The 17,088-nt window shown below is 37.1% G+C and overlaps 1 protein-coding gene and 1 long non-coding RNA gene across 2 annotated transcripts; one reads left to right on the top strand and one right to left on the bottom strand.

Annotated features, from left to right (window-relative positions):
* Window positions 1–9,444: 9,444 nt before the first annotated feature.
* On the top strand, window positions 9,445–10,871 carry LOC120086294 (short-chain dehydrogenase reductase 3b-like). Its single transcript, XM_039042856.2, has 2 exons — window positions 9,445–9,700; window positions 9,782–10,871. The coding sequence occupies exons 1-2, from the start codon at window positions 9,543–9,545 to the stop codon at window positions 10,563–10,565; spliced, it is 942 nt and encodes a 313-aa protein (XP_038898784.2). The 5' UTR covers window positions 9,445–9,542; the 3' UTR covers window positions 10,566–10,871.
* Window positions 10,872–12,328: 1,457 nt separating this feature from the next.
* Window positions 12,329–13,472, bottom strand: LOC150033661 (uncharacterized). Its single transcript, XR_016531704.1, has 2 exons — window positions 13,250–13,472; window positions 12,329–12,640 (listed from the first exon to the last, which is right to left on the bottom strand). It is a non-coding gene; the product is annotated as an uncharacterized LOC150033661 (long non-coding RNA).
* Window positions 13,473–17,088: the final 3,616 nt, after the last annotated feature.

Raw genomic sequence — 17,088 nt, 5'->3', positions numbered from 1 at the left:
CTTGCCGGCGTATGGATATGGTGGAGAGGAAAGCTTCCCTCTCAGGCTTGCTTTCCCGGTAGAATTGATCTTTTGCACAAAGCTTCAGCTTCGGGAATTGGAAGAATTCTTTGCTCGGAGACTCATCTTTCGGCTTTGTCTCGTAGTTCTCCCTGATTTACTCTGTAAGTCTCTTAAAACCAGCCTCTCTCTCTCCCTTCTCAGTATCAGTATCTCTATGTATATATCTATATCTGTATGTGTGTATATCTCTATATGTGTGTATTTCAACGAATTTGAGGAAGCTATTTATAGGCAAGACCTTGGCTCTTTGAAATTGTGGTCCCCACTGTCTAATTATGGTTATTCCTGCAACGGCGGAATGGAAAATTCCTTTCTGTTTCACAATCAATCCATTAGAATTGCACAACAAAAAGTCTTACACTTGTCAAAATCGCCCGTGAATGCGTTGCTCTTTACATCTTCGATCTATAGCCGCATGCGGTGTTTTTTTTTATTACCGCATGCGGTTGAAATGCGTTGATCTCTAAAGCTCTTGATCGATTATCGCATGCGCAGTCATTGCGTTGATCCTTTCTTCGTTCTTGATTGATAGGCGCATGCGATGTAGATGCATTGTACATTTTATCTTCGAGCCATTAACGCATGCGGTGATCTATTTCCTGCAAAACAGAGACTAAAACATTCTATTTCGCCATCACGATGGTGTTAGTGGGTGTGTTTACCACATTTCATAATTTTCGTATTTCTTAGCCAATTTTTATACTATCGACGCAACTTTCCATTCTTTTTGCCGCAATATCTAAATAAAACAGCATAAATAACTTGTATTACTACAAGTTATCACACGAAAATGTGCAAAAACGGACCTAGGGGTTAATAACGATGAAAAAAAGCCGTGTACTAGACGGTTTTGGGAACGGAACTCGTTTGGTGCCCCAAACGACCCCGAGGCCCCGCAGACTATGTCGGGAGGCCGTTTTCTGTGCGCGAACCTTTCGGAGCAAAAATGCACGAAAACAGTCCTAGGGGTTAAGAATGATGGTGAAAATTCGTGTGTCAGACGGTTTTACGAACAGAGCTCGTTTGGTGGGGCCGTGGGGCCAACTTTTTGCTCCCGAACCTTCCGGTGTGAAAATGCGCAAAAACAGACCCAGGGGTTAAGAACCATGAAGAAAAGGCGTGTGCCAGACGGTTTTGCAATCAGAGCTCATTTGATGCCCCAAACGGCCCCCGGGGCCCCGCGGGGATGTTGCGGTGCCTTGCTGGGTTGTCGCAGGGCCTACCTGGGGTGTCGCGGGGCTGCCACGGGCTCCAATTTTTGTACGCAAACCTTCCATCACGAAAAAGCGTGAAAACGGACCCAGGAGTTAAGAACGATGAAAAAAGCCGTGTGTTAGATGATTTTGGGAACGAAGCTCGTTTGGTACCCCAAACGACCCCCGGGACCCACTTTTTGCTCCCGAACGTTCCGGCACGAAAATGCGCAAAAACGGACCTAGGGGTTAAGAACAATGAAAAAAAAGTCGTGTGTCAGACAGTTTAAGGAAGAAGCTCGTTTGGTGCCCCAAACGACCCCCGGGTCCCCGCGGGCTATGCCGGGAGGCCGTTTTTTGTGCACAAACCTTCCGGAGCAAAAAAGCGCAAAAACGGACCCATGGGTTAGGAATAATTAAAAAAAGTCGTGTGCTAGACGATTTTACGAATGGGGCTCGTTTGGTGCCCCAACCGATCCTCAGGGCCGTGGGGCCAACTTTTTGCTCCCGAACCTTCCGATGCAAAAATGCACGAAAACGGACCCAGGGGTTAAGAACCATGAAAAAAGGCGTGTGCCAGATGGTTTTGCGATTGGAGCTCGTTCGGTGCCCTAAACGGCCCTCGGGGGCCCATGGGGTGTCACGATGATTTGCTGGGGTGTCGCAGGGCCTTGCTAAGGTTTCACAGGGCCTTACTGGGCTGTCGCTAGGCACTGCTAGGGTGTCGCCATGCACTGTTGGGATGTCGCGGGGCTGCTACAGGGCCCAATTTTTGTGCGCGAACCTTCCGTCACGAAAAAACGCGAAAACAGACCCAGAGGTTAAGAACTATGAAAAAAAGTTGTGTGCTAGAAGGTTTTGGAGATGGAGCTCGTTTGGTGCCCCAAACGACCCTAGGACCCACTTTTTACTCCCGAACCTTCCGGCACGAAAATGCGCAAAAAGGGACTTAGGGGTTAAGAACGATGAAAAAAAGTCGTGTGCCAGATGATTTTGGGAATGGAGCTCGTTTGGTGCCCCAAACGGCCCCCAGGGCTGCGCCGGGAGGCCGTTTTTTGTGCACAAACCTTTCGGAGCGAAAAAACGCGAAAATGGACCCAGGGGTTAAGAATGATGATAAAAAGTTGTGTGCCAGACGGTTTTACGAACGGAGTTCGTTTGGTGCCCCAAATGGCCCCTAGGGCCGTGGGGCCCACTTTTTACTCTCGAACCTTCCAGCGCGAAAATGCGCAAAAATTGACTCAGGGGTTAAGAACCGTGAAAAAAAGGCGTGTGCCAGATGGTTTTGCGATTGAAGCTCGTTTGCTGCCCCAAACGGCCCTCAGGGCCCCATGGGGGAATCGCAGTGCCTTCCTAGGGTGTCGTAGGGCCTTGCTAGAGTGTCATAATGCCTTGCTGGAGTGTCGCTAGGTACTGCTAGGGTGTCGCCATGCACTGCAAGGGTGTCGCGGGTCTGCCACGGGGCCCAATTTTTGTGCGCGGACCTTCTATCACGAAAAAGCACAAAAACGGACCCAGAGGTTAAGAATTATGAAAAAAAGCCGTGTGCCAGACGGTTTTGGGGACGGAGCTCATTTGGTGCCCCAAATGGCCCCCGCGGTCTCGGGACCCACTTTTTGCTCCTGAACGTTCCGACACGAAAATACACGAAAATGGACCTAGGGTTATGAACAATTAAAAAAAGCCGTGTGCAAGACGGTTTTGGGAATGGAGCTCGTTTGGTGCCCAAAACAGCCCCTCGGGCTACGCCGAGAGGCCATTTTTTCTGTGCGAACCTTCCAGAGCAAAAAAGCGCGAAAACGGATCCAAGGGTTAAGAACAATGAAAAATAGCCGTGTGCCAGACAGTTTTGAGAACGGAGCTCGTTTGGTGCCCCAAATAGCCCCCGGGCCCCGCGGGCTACGCGAAAATGGACCCAAGGGTTAAGAATGATGATAAAAAGTCATGTGTCCGACGATTTTGTGAATGGAGCTCGTTTGGTGCCCTAAACGGCCGTGGGGGCTATGGGGCCCACTTTTTGCTCCTGAACCTTCCGACACGAAAATGTGCGAAAACGGACCCAGGGGTCAAGAACCATGGAAAAAAGGTGTGTGCCAGACGATTTTGCGATCGAAGCTCGTTTTGTGCCCCAAACGACCCCCGGGGCCGTGGGGCCCAGTTTTTGCTTTCTAACCTTCTGGTGCAAAAATGCGCGAAAACGGACCCAGGGGTTAAGAACCATGAAAAATAGGCATGTGCCAGATGGTTTTGCGATCGGAGCTCGTTTAGTGCCCCAAACATCCGTCAGGGACCCGCGGTTGTGTCGCGGTGCCTTGCTGGGGTGTCGCTAGGCACTGCTAGGGTGTCGCCATGCACTGCTGGGGTGTCGTGGGGCTGCGACAGGGCTCAATTTTTGTGTGCAAACCTCCATCGCAAAAAAGCGCGAAAACGGACCCAGGGGTTAAGAACTATGAAAAAAATCGTGTGCTAGACGGTTTTGGGGACGGAGCTCGTTTGGTGCCCCAAACGGCCCCTGAGGCCCACTTTTTGCTCCCGAACCTTCAGGCACAAAATGCGTGAAAACAGACCTAGGGTTAAGAACGATGAAAAAAATCCGTGTGCCAGATGGTTTTAGGAACGGTTCTTATTTGTTGCCCCAAACGGCCCCCGGGGCCTTGCGGACTGCACCGGGAGGCCTTTTTTGTGCGCGAACCTTTAGGAGCAAAAAAGCGCGAAAATGGTCCTAAGGGTTAAGAATGATGATGAAAAGTCGTGTGCAGACGGTTTTACGAACGGAGCTCGTTTGGTGCCCGAAACGGCCCCTAGGGTCGTCGGGCCCACTTTTTGCTCCAGAGCCTTCCGGCGCAAAAATGCGCGAAAATGGACCTAGGGGTTAAGAACCATGAAAAAAAGGCGTGTGCCAGACGATTTTGCGATTGGAGCTTGTTTGGGCCCCAAACGGCCCTCGGGGCCCGCAGGGAATATCGCGGTGCCTTGCTGGGGTGTCACAGGGCCTTGCTGGGGTGTCACTAAGCACTGCTGAGGTGTTGCCATGCACTGTTGGGGTGTCGCGAGGCTGCCATGGGGCCCAATTTTTGTGCGCGAACCTTCTGTCACGAAAAAGCGTGAAAACGGACCTATGGGTTAAGAACAATGAAAAAAATTGTGTGCCAGACAGTTTTGGAAACAGAGCTCGTTTGTGCCCTAAACGGCCCCTGGGGCCCCGCGGGTTGCACCGGGAGGCCGTTTTTTGTGCGCGAACCTTCCGGAGCGAAAAATTGCGAAAACAATCCTAGGGGTTAAAAATGTTGATAAAAATTCGTGTGCCAGTCGGCTTTGCGAACAGAGCTCGTTTGGTGCCCCAAATGGCCCCCGGGGCCATGGGACCCACTTTTTGCTCCCGAACCTTCCAGCGCGAAAATGCGCGAAAATGGACCCAGGGGTTAAGAACCATGAAAAACAGGCGTGTGCCAGACGGTTTTGCGATCGGAGCTTGTTTAGTGCCCCAATCGGCCCTCGGGGTCCTTGGGTGTCGCCATGCATTGTTGGGGTGTCGCGGGGCTGCCATGGGGCCCTCAATAAGCAACTTAATTACATTTAATTTAAGTTTAAAACATGCATTAAAACAGAATTTCAGAGAAAAAGGTTTCAAGAACTACAACTTTTGATGAATCTCAGTAATACCAGCTTATCTCCACGAATTGGAACTTCATATCAGCTATGGACCACCACAGAGACCTTTTCTACTATTCTCTAACTCAGATTGAGAGGTGGAATCTCTAAATTAAAGTGAATTTGATAGAGAGAGTTGAGAGTTTGGAGAAACTTGTATAGCTAGAAATTTGAAGTCAATACTTCAATATATACATTAAGACCATGCATATCTGATTAAAACAGTTGATGCCGCTTCAACTTCCATTGCAATTGAAGTGGTATGAGGTGGATTTTGAGTGGAAAAATCGAATTTTGGATTTTCCCACTTTCTATTTTTAAAACAAATTTAATTAATTTAAAACTTAATTAAAACTGATTTTCAAAAATTCAATTTTTAATTTATGTTTTATAATTTTGAATTTCAAAAAATCCAAAAATCAATTAATCAAATTGCCAATTTTGAAAAAAAATTCAAATTGAATAAAATTGGATAATTAATTAAACTAATTTAATTAATTTAATTGAATATCAAATATTAAATATTATATTTCACCTCATCAAATATTTAAACCATTATTTAAATATTTTTTAACTCTCCAATTTCGTTTAATTTCAACAAAATTAAAGGTTTTAATTGTATCAACTACAATTAATGAAAATCCTAATTGAATTTGAAATCCAAATCTACTCAATTCACTAATCGAAGATATATTTTACGAGCTCATAAAGGGACCTTATGGACCTACAGATCATGAGCCCCAACGATTTGAGATTAATTGGCTAAACTCTTTAGAGTGAATTTATCAATATTCATTAACTACCGAAACATACCACTATAGGTCAATAATTGCACTCTCCTCACTGTAGATATATTTCTATCCATTTTAACCATAATTAGTAAATCAATCCTTCACAGGTTGTTCATATTTATAGTTAGGTCAAAATTATCATTTTACCCCTGTAAATACATCTTGCTCCTTAAGCTCCCACTGATCCTCCATCGAACAATTAGTTTATAGTCCAACTTATAAACCATGACCCTCTTGATCATGGAAGGGTGGAGTGCCATTGTTCAAGACCAGGATTCAGCGCTTAAAAGAACAACCTATCTGCTAACCTTAAATCGGGTAGGAATGAATTTCATCTTGCAGAACTATGTCCCCAGCTATCTATCCAATCTTATCCCCAAAATAGGAGACTTATTGAGGAGTGTTGTTGGCCTACTCTCATCTATGTAATCAAAGGATCCCGAATAAACAAGATTCATAGTTAGCTCAGGATTAAGATCGAGTTACCCTAGGTCTTTGAATTTGAAATAGTCAGTTTTAACAGTAAACGGTCGTTATAAAGAAAAGTGACTATTTCGAGGTCCGGTCTTATGCAAACTCATTGCATAAGATGCCCCACTCACATGTCTCTACATGAATGACTTTTGAGATCACATCATTTTTATCAATATACAAAATGGGCCGCATCCAATAGTGTCACTAGGATGAGGTATCCAATCTCATCCATATTCTTATAGACTATTTTGGCTATATACTAACTTGATCCTCTTTTATGTCGCCACATAAAGTTAAAGTATTCATATTATAGCCATGGATTCGTTTATTGGATTTTTATAATAGAATGCAATATCAATAACAATTTATTGAGTAAAATACGCAATAATAATTTTATTGATAAATAGAATATGTTAACAATATTTACGAACTGCGAGTTTTAGGACTTCCAACATCATGAAGGGTTGACTTATTGATAATTGGTTATATCCATGGATACAAAAATATTCTACAATGCGAAGAGTGCAGGTGTAGGTCTTTAGTGGAGTGACTCACAATTAATGAATATTGTTAATTTAATTAAAGAGTTTAATTAATTAATCTCGTATCATTGGAGTTTTTAATCTGCAAGTTCATCAAGTCCCCCTGGTAGCTCACTAAGGGTAAAACAAGAAATATAAAGGTTTGAAAGAATTTGAATTGTTCAAATTTAAAGGGAATTTAAATCAATTGTATATGATGCCATTAATAAAATGTATATAGCTACAATATATTATAAAGTTAATTTTGAATGAGATTCAAAATTGAATTATATAGTATGATAGAATAATATATTTAAATAAAATTCAAATATTAAATAATATTAATGAGATTCGTATTATAACTATAAGTTAAATTTAATATAAATAAGATTCATATTAAAACTATATATGAGATTCATATTAATACTTTAATTTATGAGAGGAAAATACATTTAAATATGATTCAAATACAATATTAATTAAATATATGATATATAGTTAATCAATATTAATTAATTAAATTTATTAATATAAAACAAATATGATGTAATTTAATTAAATGTTAACTCTCCTATAGTTACAGGGAAGTTAAAGTGAGATGTGGGGAGTTATCTCCCCTCTCATTTGATTTGCAAAATGGTTCTCCATTTTGAATGAGAAAGACATAGAGAATAATGGTTCTTCTTGGAACTCTCTCTCATGCTCAATTCTCTTTCAACTCTCTCTCAGTCTCTCATCATTTAAAATCACAGAGAAAAGGTTTCTCTATAAACTTCTTCCTAATCTTCCAAAAAGATTCACACAAACTTTTTCCTTATCAAAGAATAGCAGGGAAGATCTTGGTGGTGATGTCTGTTTGAGACTAAAGAAGAGTTGCTAAGATCGTGATCATAGTGAAGATTTGGAGAAGATATTGAAGAAAATATTGAAAGGTATTTTCTTTCTCCTTGAATTTTTTCACAGTAAAGCATGCTTAATTAAAATATTTATACTGCTTTGTTTTTTTTTTATGTATTTTCGAAATGTAAGTTAAAAGCATACACGTTCACGCGCTTTCGTTGCGAGATTTGATCCCTTCATAGAGTTCTATAAATACAACCCTTAGGAACGCTTGTGGAACATACTCTACATCATAAATCTCTACAATTACTCTATAGAGATTCTCCCCTTAGAAAAGTTCTCCATATTTTCTTAGAAAATTTCTAAAAAAAATTTCTTCCCCATCCCCTCCCAAAGGAAGATAAAGTATTGAAATATATTTTCTTTCTCCTTGAATTTTTTCACAGTAAAGCATACTTGATTAAAATATTTATACTTATTTGTTTTTTTCTGTATTTTCGAAATGTAAGTTAAAAGCATACACATTCACGCACTTTCGTTGCGAGATTTGATCCCTTCATAGAGTTCTATAAATATGGCCCTAAGGAGTGCTTGTGGAACATACTCTACATCATAAATCTCTACAATTACTCTATAGAGATTCCCCCTTAGAAAAATTCTCCCTATTTTCTTAGAAAATTTCTAGAAAAAATTTTCTTCCCCATCCCCTCCCAAAGGAAGATTTCAAGGAGAAGATTTTGCTTTGGTCTAAGAAGCACAAATACTTCTAATTGTGCAGAGAATCGGCATTAGATACGGATACGTCCAGATACATGGTAGATACATGTTTGAGATTTAAAGTATCTATTTTTTTTTTTTTAATTTTTAATTTTCAGATACGCTTATCTGCTTCTAGATATGTGAATGAGATACGTGGGTCAATTGTTTTTCAAATTTAAGCCCAACTACTTAAAAAGCACAACCCATAACCCATTTTATTTTAGTGTATGTTTAGGAGTGATTTTGAAATTATCAAAAATTACTTTTTTTCATTTTTAAAATCACTTGAAAACACACTTTTAATTACTCAAAATTATTTGAGTTTTTAAATTTACACTTTTAAATGCAATTTTCATATCATCAAAATTAGTTTTGAAGGATTAAACATGTTTCATGGTGATTATGAAAATAACAAAGTGATTTCAAACATTTTAAAATTACTTCCAAACGTAAAAGTCCACTTAAATTGAGAATTCCAAAATAAAATAAATTAAAAATGATAAAAATATATATATAAAAAAAAACTAAAATGTAATTTAAATCTGCATGCTTCCCTTCTCTCTCACTATTTAAACCATGATTCACACTTCCTTCATCCTCAACTTCATTCTTCAATCTTCATTTTCTACTTCTTTCCTACCGTCTACTCTAGTCGTCAACAATCGCTTAACATTACTGGATTTTTTTTTTTCAAGTTTTCACTTTCTTTTTTAATCTATTTTAATCTAACTTGAAATAAGTGGTATAGTAATTAATTAGATATTAAATATATATATATATATATAACGTATTTTCAATGTATCCATATCTTAGTTTTTTAAAATTAATTTATCATCGTATCGTATTTGTATCATGTAACCATATATGTGTCTGTGCTTCTTAGGCTTTGGTCACGTATCAGAAATGATATGGTTCTCAAGTTGTTCTTGTTTGTTTGTATTTTTAGTTGTTTCAAGAAATTAAAGAAAACAATCATACAATTTCGCTCGAATTCAAGTTCCTTCGATGCAAATTGCAATTACCCTTAATTATATTTATAACCATCCTCTATAAGCCCTTGTTCTTGTTTTTTTGTTCTTTTAGGAAAATAATCAACCACAAAAACTTAAACTTGTATAACAAATCGAAGTTTTGACGTTTACCCTTTACACTAATAAAATATACAAAAGATAAGTTTAATAAATAAACATTTTCTTCGAGTACACAAAAGTAATTAATGACACAAATCCACATGATCATAAAATAAAACAATGAGATATCAAAGGGATTTATCTTTTATATATAATATTAATATATCCCACATCCAAACAGATCGCCGTTCCACCCAAATTCTCAAACCCCATCAAAATCAAACAAAAAAAAAAAATCTCTCATTTTTCAATTTCTCAACAACGATGTCGAATCCGAGGTAATATTCTTAACTTTTATCAATTAAACCCAAATTCTTCAAAAATTTAATTAATTTCCTCCTCTTTAATTAATTTCATAGATTGCATGGAAAAGTAGCTCTTATAACCGGCGGCGCCAGCGGGATCGGCGAGGAAACGGCGAGAGTATTCGCAGCAAACGGCGCGATCGTAGTAATCGCCGACATCCAAGACGATTTAGGCGAAAGAATCGTGGCAGAAATCGGCGGAAACAACGCGAGTTTCCACCACTGCGACGTTAGAAACGAGGAAGACGTAGAAAAAACCGTGAAGTTCACGGTGGAAAAACACGGCGGATTAGACATTCTGTTCAGCAACGCGGCGGTGATGGGCCCACTCGCCGGAATCTTGGAACTAAACATGGAGGAATTCGAGAACACGATGAGAAGCAACGTGCAAGGCGTGACAGCCACGATAAAACACGCGGCACGTGCGATGGTGAAAAGCAAGAAACGTGGGTCGATTATTTGCACTTCCAGCGTGGCGGCCACGTTGGCTGGGGTGGGGCCGTTTGGGTACACGGTGGCGAAAAATGCGGTGGTGGGAGTGGTGAAAGCGGCGTGTGGGGAGTTAGGGAAATACGGGATTAGAGTGAACGGAGTTTCGCCGTACGGCGTAGCGACGCCGATGACGTGTCGGAGTTATAATATGAGTGTGGAGGAGGCGGAGGAAAGTACAAGTGCGTTGGCGAATTTGAAAGGGATTGTTTTGAATTGTCGACATGTCGCTGAGGCTGTTTTGTTTTTGGCGTCCGATGAGTCGGCTTATGTTAGTGGACATAATTTAGCAATTGATGGTGGATTTACTGTGGTTTGTGCTGCTACTAATTCCAATTCTACCCTTTGAAATTTCCAACATAACGGGGATATTTTTAACGGAATTTTAAATTCTATATTTGAATAAGTGGTGTGTGATTAATGTTCTAGATTTAGCTATGTTTTTCATTTTTGTGATGAGGATATGTTATGTTCTTATAATTGGTTGTGTTGATGTCTTAAGCTTAAACATCTTTTTCTTTGCTCTTTAAATTTGTGGTTAAGTTTGAGTGTATTTTTAGGTGTATGAGTTTCTTATTTTAAAGTTGATATGAAAAGGTCAAATTTTTGTAAGAAAGTTTATACAATGAAATATATATCTAAAACTTATATGTTACATTTATTTTGTATTTTAGAAGTTAAAAATGATAAAGTAATAACTTTTTTATATATAATTTTAAAGAAACATGAAAAACTTAGGCCTCAATTGATATTTAAGTTTCATTTGATAACTATTTGGTTTTCTTTCAAAATTTGTGTTTAGATGTGTTTTTCTCCTCACTCTCTTTTAATTATTGCTTTTTTCAATAAATGTTGGTTACATTTCTTTATGTTATTTGTACCAGTAACTGGTTTGTGGATGAGTGCTCTTGGAGTAGTTGGTCTGGCCCTGAACCTACGTGCTATCTCTTTTCCATTTTCATTCTAGAGTTTTTATGTGTTTCCACACTCCTTCGAGACCCCAAAAAATGAACAACTTTTCTTCGGAACACATACAAGATTCGTCAATGATCATCTTAGGGTAATCCTTTTGTCGACGGATGCTCCTATTACACTCTCTACACCCTTGATTGTGAAATATCGATTGCTTATTGAACCCTGTAAATTGCGTGAAAGTAGGATACTCCAAATTCGAGAGTCTAAGAGCATTCCGTCCCGAAGAGTGACCGGGACCAATTCAGTCACGTTTTCATTCATTTGGAATATGGACTCAGTTATTTCGCAAGAAGAAAAATAAAGAAAATGGAGGGTCTGTTGAATTTCAATGTTTTCATTTTTGTTTATAAGTAAAGACTTTAACCATTATCAAAATGTTAAAATGAAAAACAATTTTTTTTTAAAAAAAATAATTTTTAAAATTTAGCTTGAATTTTTGGAACATTCCTAAAATGTAGACAACAAAATCAAATCAAGAGGCGGATACAAAATTACTTAACTTTCAATAATCAAATGATTATCCAATGAAGACTTAATTTTTAAAAATTATTTTTATTTTCCAATAAATTTCTCTGCAAGGTTTTCAACTTTCTTTTGATTTCTTAATCAATTTTAAAAAACAAGATCAACTTTATTTTTTTTTAGTTTTCAAAATTGTTGCTTGAATCTTTAAAATACTTGTAAAAATTGATAATTAACAACACAAAGAAACATGATACTAATTACAATTGTTTTAATTATTAATGAAAAGTATCAATTTATACTCTTAATAATTGTATCGATTTAAAATTTGAACTATCAATTTATACTCACATCCAAATTTTGTTTTACCATCATTGTACAAAACTTATAATTTGAATCAATTATATTCTTAAAATTTCACAAGCCAATCAATTTAGACCTTTCATTACTATCAACTTTGAAAATCATTCATGCTTGAATTATCAAATGTACATAGACTTATCCAAATGTCGTTTTTATAAAATGAATGATTAGAGTAAATGTAAGGACTATTTTCAAAGGAAATTTTGTCCAAGAATCTTGAATTAATTCATTTATGAATATTTAGAGTATAATTGATTCAATTATAAATTTTACACGAAATTCTTTTAAACGAAATGTAATTAAGGGTGTAAGTTAATATACTTTTTAATTATTAATTTATGAATTAAATTGATACAACCTTAATTTGTAAGGGAATAAATTGATATTTTGCTTGAGCTTATTATTTTGTTATTTAAAAGGGTATCGAAATATTATGAGTTGGAGATGAGCTGGATATTTAGTCAAATTCTTGGAATCTCCACCTTCCTGTCCTTCCATGTGCAATTTCCTTGTAATACGTGTTATCTATAATTTTTGCTTTTGCTTTTTGAAAAATGCCTAATTTGTGGCTTCAACTTTCTCCACCGTCGAATTGACGAGAGTGATAATTTTCTCACTTCTTTTCTACGGAACAAATTTCAAAAAAAAAAACAGTGAGAATATGAATACTAATAAAATATAATATTAAAATAAATATAATAAAATAAATAAATATTAAAATAAATTAAACATAATATATAAATATATGAAATAAATAAACAAAATAAAAATGATGAATTTCTCTACTTTCTCCCATCTTTTTAGATTTTACCTAATGTGTGTTCCAAAAACTATCAAATACCATTATTTATAGGCAATTTGGCAAGTAAGAGGTGAATTACATGAACTAATAATGTGTAAAGTTGAGACACATGGACTATACTTTGGAAAATGAGGACATGACACATGATCAATGGACACTAAGCATAAGTATCTAATGAGCATCTATTATCATAATATTTATAATACTCCCCTTTAAATGTTCATTATATATATATATATATATATAATGCCTCATTAAAACACTAGTGAAGGGATCGAATATCGAGCGAAAGCATGTGAACGTCTTGCATTTTGCCTTTTTGGTTTAAATTGAAAATAAGTTGCAACTAAACAAAACAAAACAGAGGATAAACTTGTAGATTAGCAAGCTTAAAAGAGAGAAGAGAAAAAGAGAAGAAGAATATCACATACCTTCATCAATTCTCGAACAATTCACAATTACCTCGTCGTCTTCTCTAAAACGATTCTCCAACAAACAATAGATACCACCATAAGTACGATGACAAAATTTTCCACGGGTCGGGGACCCCAATCAAGGGTGGGGAACCCCTAGTTTGACCAGGTATGGGGTCAAACTGGGGATTTAAGTCGGGGCAGCGGCGAGGAAGGGATCCTACCCCATCCCCGATCCCGAACCGATCCTCGCCCCTTCCCCCTCCCCCTCCCCCCAACCCCCCGATTTTTTTAATTATTAACATATATATATATATATATATATATATATATATTTAATTATTAAAATTAGGAAACAAATTATAATAAAATCGGGGATTCCCCAACCCCCCAAAATGTGGAATGAGACAGGGGCGGGGATTAAAAATCCTCACGGGGACATCCCCATCCCTCCCTACCCCAGCCCGACTCCGTTGTCATCCCTCCATAAGTAAGGCCTTGTTATTCTCTAGGAACCAAGGGAAGAAAAGTGGTTCCTCACACCTTAATTGAGGAAGAAGAATAAAGAATATGGAGAAGATAAATTTTGAAAGGAAAATGATTTGAAGGCTATGATTTCATCAAATGAAGTCTCATTACCCTAATTTGGACAAAATGATGAATTTATATAGAGACTTTCTCCATAGCTTTCCAGAATTACCCTTAGGGCTAATTTAACTAAATAATCATTATTTAATTAATTAGATCATTAATTAAATAATCATGTTAAATCTAATTTAATATATATCTAATTAATTAATAAACATCATATGTTTATTTGCCTTCACCTCTGAAAATTAATTAATTGTTTTTTTTATGAATTAAATTTATAAGAATTTAATACTAGAATCCTATTCAAATATTTCTCTCTTAGTTATAGATCAGATCTATACTTAACCATATCATATTAATCTCATTAATATGTTATTCCATCAATTGATTTGAACAATTCAAATCATTCTTTTAGTGAGCTAACAAGGGGACCTTACGAACCTATAGATTTGAAGCTCCAATGATATGAGATTAATTAATTGAACTCTTTAATTAAATTAATCAATATTCATTAACTACTAGGCACTCCACTAAAGACTGATAGCTGCACTATTTGCACTGTAGATATATTTTTATGTCCATGGATATAACCAATCAAAAGTGAGTCAATCATTCACAATTCGCTCATAACTACAGCTGGGTCAAATTACCGATCCCTGTAGTTATATCTAACTCCTTAAGTACCACCGACCCCCCTAATGAATAACTAGTTTCTAGTCCAACTATAAATTAACACCTTTCGAGCCAATAAGAGGTTGATGCCTCAATATTCAAGACCCAGAATCAGCTATTAAGGGAGTAATTTGTCTACTTCCCATGAAGACGGGAATGAGTGAATTCCATCTTGTGTAGTTGTGTTCTTAGCTCTTCACTCGGACAAATTCCTAAAATGTTAGGTAGGCTTGTTGAGTTGGCTAATTTGCCACTCTCACCTATACAAATAAAAAGATTGCCCTAGATCTTGTGGGGTCCTATAGTTGGTAATTCAAACGTACAAACATTTTATTTATGGAATGAAATATGTGATGTTTTATTTTATTTATTTAGTTACATTAGCCACAAATCAATAAACTAATATCCAAGGTTATCTTATAGCTTAAACATGTATGTAGAGATATACGGGTGGATCATGTTTAAGTGATAACCTAAATGGTTTGTAGCAGATAAATAAGGTTGGATACCTTATCCTAGTGACGCTACGAGTATGACCCACTTTATAGATAGTACAATTGTTGTAAAGTGCTACAAATGATCTGATCCTAATTATTCATGTGGAGACATGTGAGCGGTGATATTCTATACAAAGGAGTTTGTATAAGACCAGACCACGAAATGTTTAGTATCATTATATAACGCCGTTCATAATTAAGACTTACATTTCACCAGGATGACCATAGGTAACATGACCTGAATCCTTAATGAGTTTGTGAACTTCTGCCTATGAAGTGTTGGGAATGGTGTCCTAAATCTCTTTGTAATCTTGTAGTTTGTAAAATCTGTATAAATATATTGTTATTAATAAAATAAGTGTTATTTTATAAGCATTTACTCAATCCAATAAACTAAGATTCGAGGTTATTTTATGTAAATTTAAACAAGTATGTAGAGACATACATGTTGATCTTGTTTAAACAATAACCTAAATGGTCTGTAGTAGATGGATAAGGTTGAGTACCTTGTCCTAGTGACACTACGGATACGACCTGCTTTGTAGGTGTTACAAGTGTTGTAAAGTGCTACAAATGATCTGATCCTGATCATTCATGTGGAGACATGCGAGCAGGGGTATCCTATACAAAGAGTTTGTATAAGATCGGACCACGAAATGATTAGTCTTTTTATATAACACCGCTGATAATAAAGATTTAATTTCACTAGGATGACCATAGGTGACATGACCTGAATCTTGAGTGAGTTGTGAACTTCTGCTCATGAAGGTGGTCCTTTGATTTGTATGGGTGAGAGTGGCTAGATTACCATCTCAACAAGCCTACCATTTTGGGGATTCATCTGATTGGGGAGCTGGAAACTCAACTTCACAAGATGGAATTCACTCCTTCCCTAATGCAAGGGTAAATAGATAATTTTCTCCCTTAAGGGCTGATTCCGGGTCTTGAACTTAGTGGCCACACCCTTTTCTGGGAAGAGAGGACTCAGTCATAGTGGGACTGTGACTTATTGTTCATTAGAGAAATTAGTGGTACTTAAGGAGTTAGATGTAACTATAGGGGCAAAATGGTAATTTGGCTCAGCTGTACTTACGAACAATTTGTGAAGGGTTATCGCACTGTTGATTGGGTATATCCAATGGACACAGAAATATATCTGTAGTGCGAAGAGTGCAACTGTCGGTCTATAGTGGAGTGCCCGATAGTTAACGGATGGTAGATATCGTGATTAAAGAGTTTAGCTAGTTATTCACGTACGGTTGGAGCTTCAAGCTACAAGTCCATATAAGGTCCCCTTGGTAGCTCAATGGATTCAAGTTGAGAATTAGTTTTTGGGTTAGTTTGAAATGTTCAAATTAACAAGAGGGGATTTGATTATATATGATATAATTAAATTGATTCAATTATATATGATATAATTGATATAATGTAACATTATTAAATTGGAGGAATTAATATAAATATGATTTATATTTAATGCCATATTATAGAAAAAGAACTATGGTTTATATGTTGCATATGATGCAATATTAAAACTATAGGTTATAAATATAATATGATAACTTAGTTATTGTATTTATTTATACTTTATTAATTATATGATATTTAATATTTATTTTTCTAAATAATCGACTTTAGTGGATGGTTATACACGGTTTTATGGTATCTATGAGATAAAAAAGAAAAAAAGTTTTTCAAATCATTCAATCGAAAAATAACTCACAGAATTCACTATCGAGTAAAAGGAGTTCTACTATACGATAGTTTAACATAGCCTAAACGATCGAGCGTCGAGTCTATACGATACTCGTTTACTAAACAATCGAGCATCGAGTTTATGGGATAGACTTCCTTCTTTTACAAATAGTGCTGCTTGATACTCGATCATTTACTTCCTCCATCCCTTTATCCATAATTTTACAAAGCCCACAACTCCTGGATTCTCACATTGAGAATACCAAGGTAATCTTGTGGTGGTGTCTAGTTCTATTTGTCGATCGAGGATCGAGTTTTACTCGCTGGTGATCGAGGAAGTTCCAGTTGATCGTTGCATTCATGCTTGTTTGCTGCATTGCTAAACGATCGAGGGAAATACGT

The sequence above is a fragment of the Benincasa hispida genome, chromosome 9 (assembly GCF_027475165.1).
Source record: "Benincasa hispida cultivar pf3 chromosome 9, pf3_genome.v1.1, whole genome shotgun sequence".
NCBI lineage: Eukaryota > Viridiplantae > Streptophyta > Magnoliopsida > Cucurbitales > Cucurbitaceae > Benincasa > Benincasa hispida.
The sequence above is the reverse complement of the archived record's forward strand: the minus strand, read 5'-3'. Positions and strand labels throughout refer to the sequence as shown.

Bases quoted from the DNA above. Each gene is read 5' to 3' on its own strand.
- LOC120086294 (XM_039042856.2), top strand. From the start codon at position 9,543: ATGAGATATCAAAGGGATTTATCTTTTATATATAATATTAATATATCC. The intron at 9,701-9,781 runs GTAATATTCTTA...TTAATTTCATAG, and splicing joins ACAACGATGTCGAATCCGAG to ATTGCATGGAAAAGTAGCTC.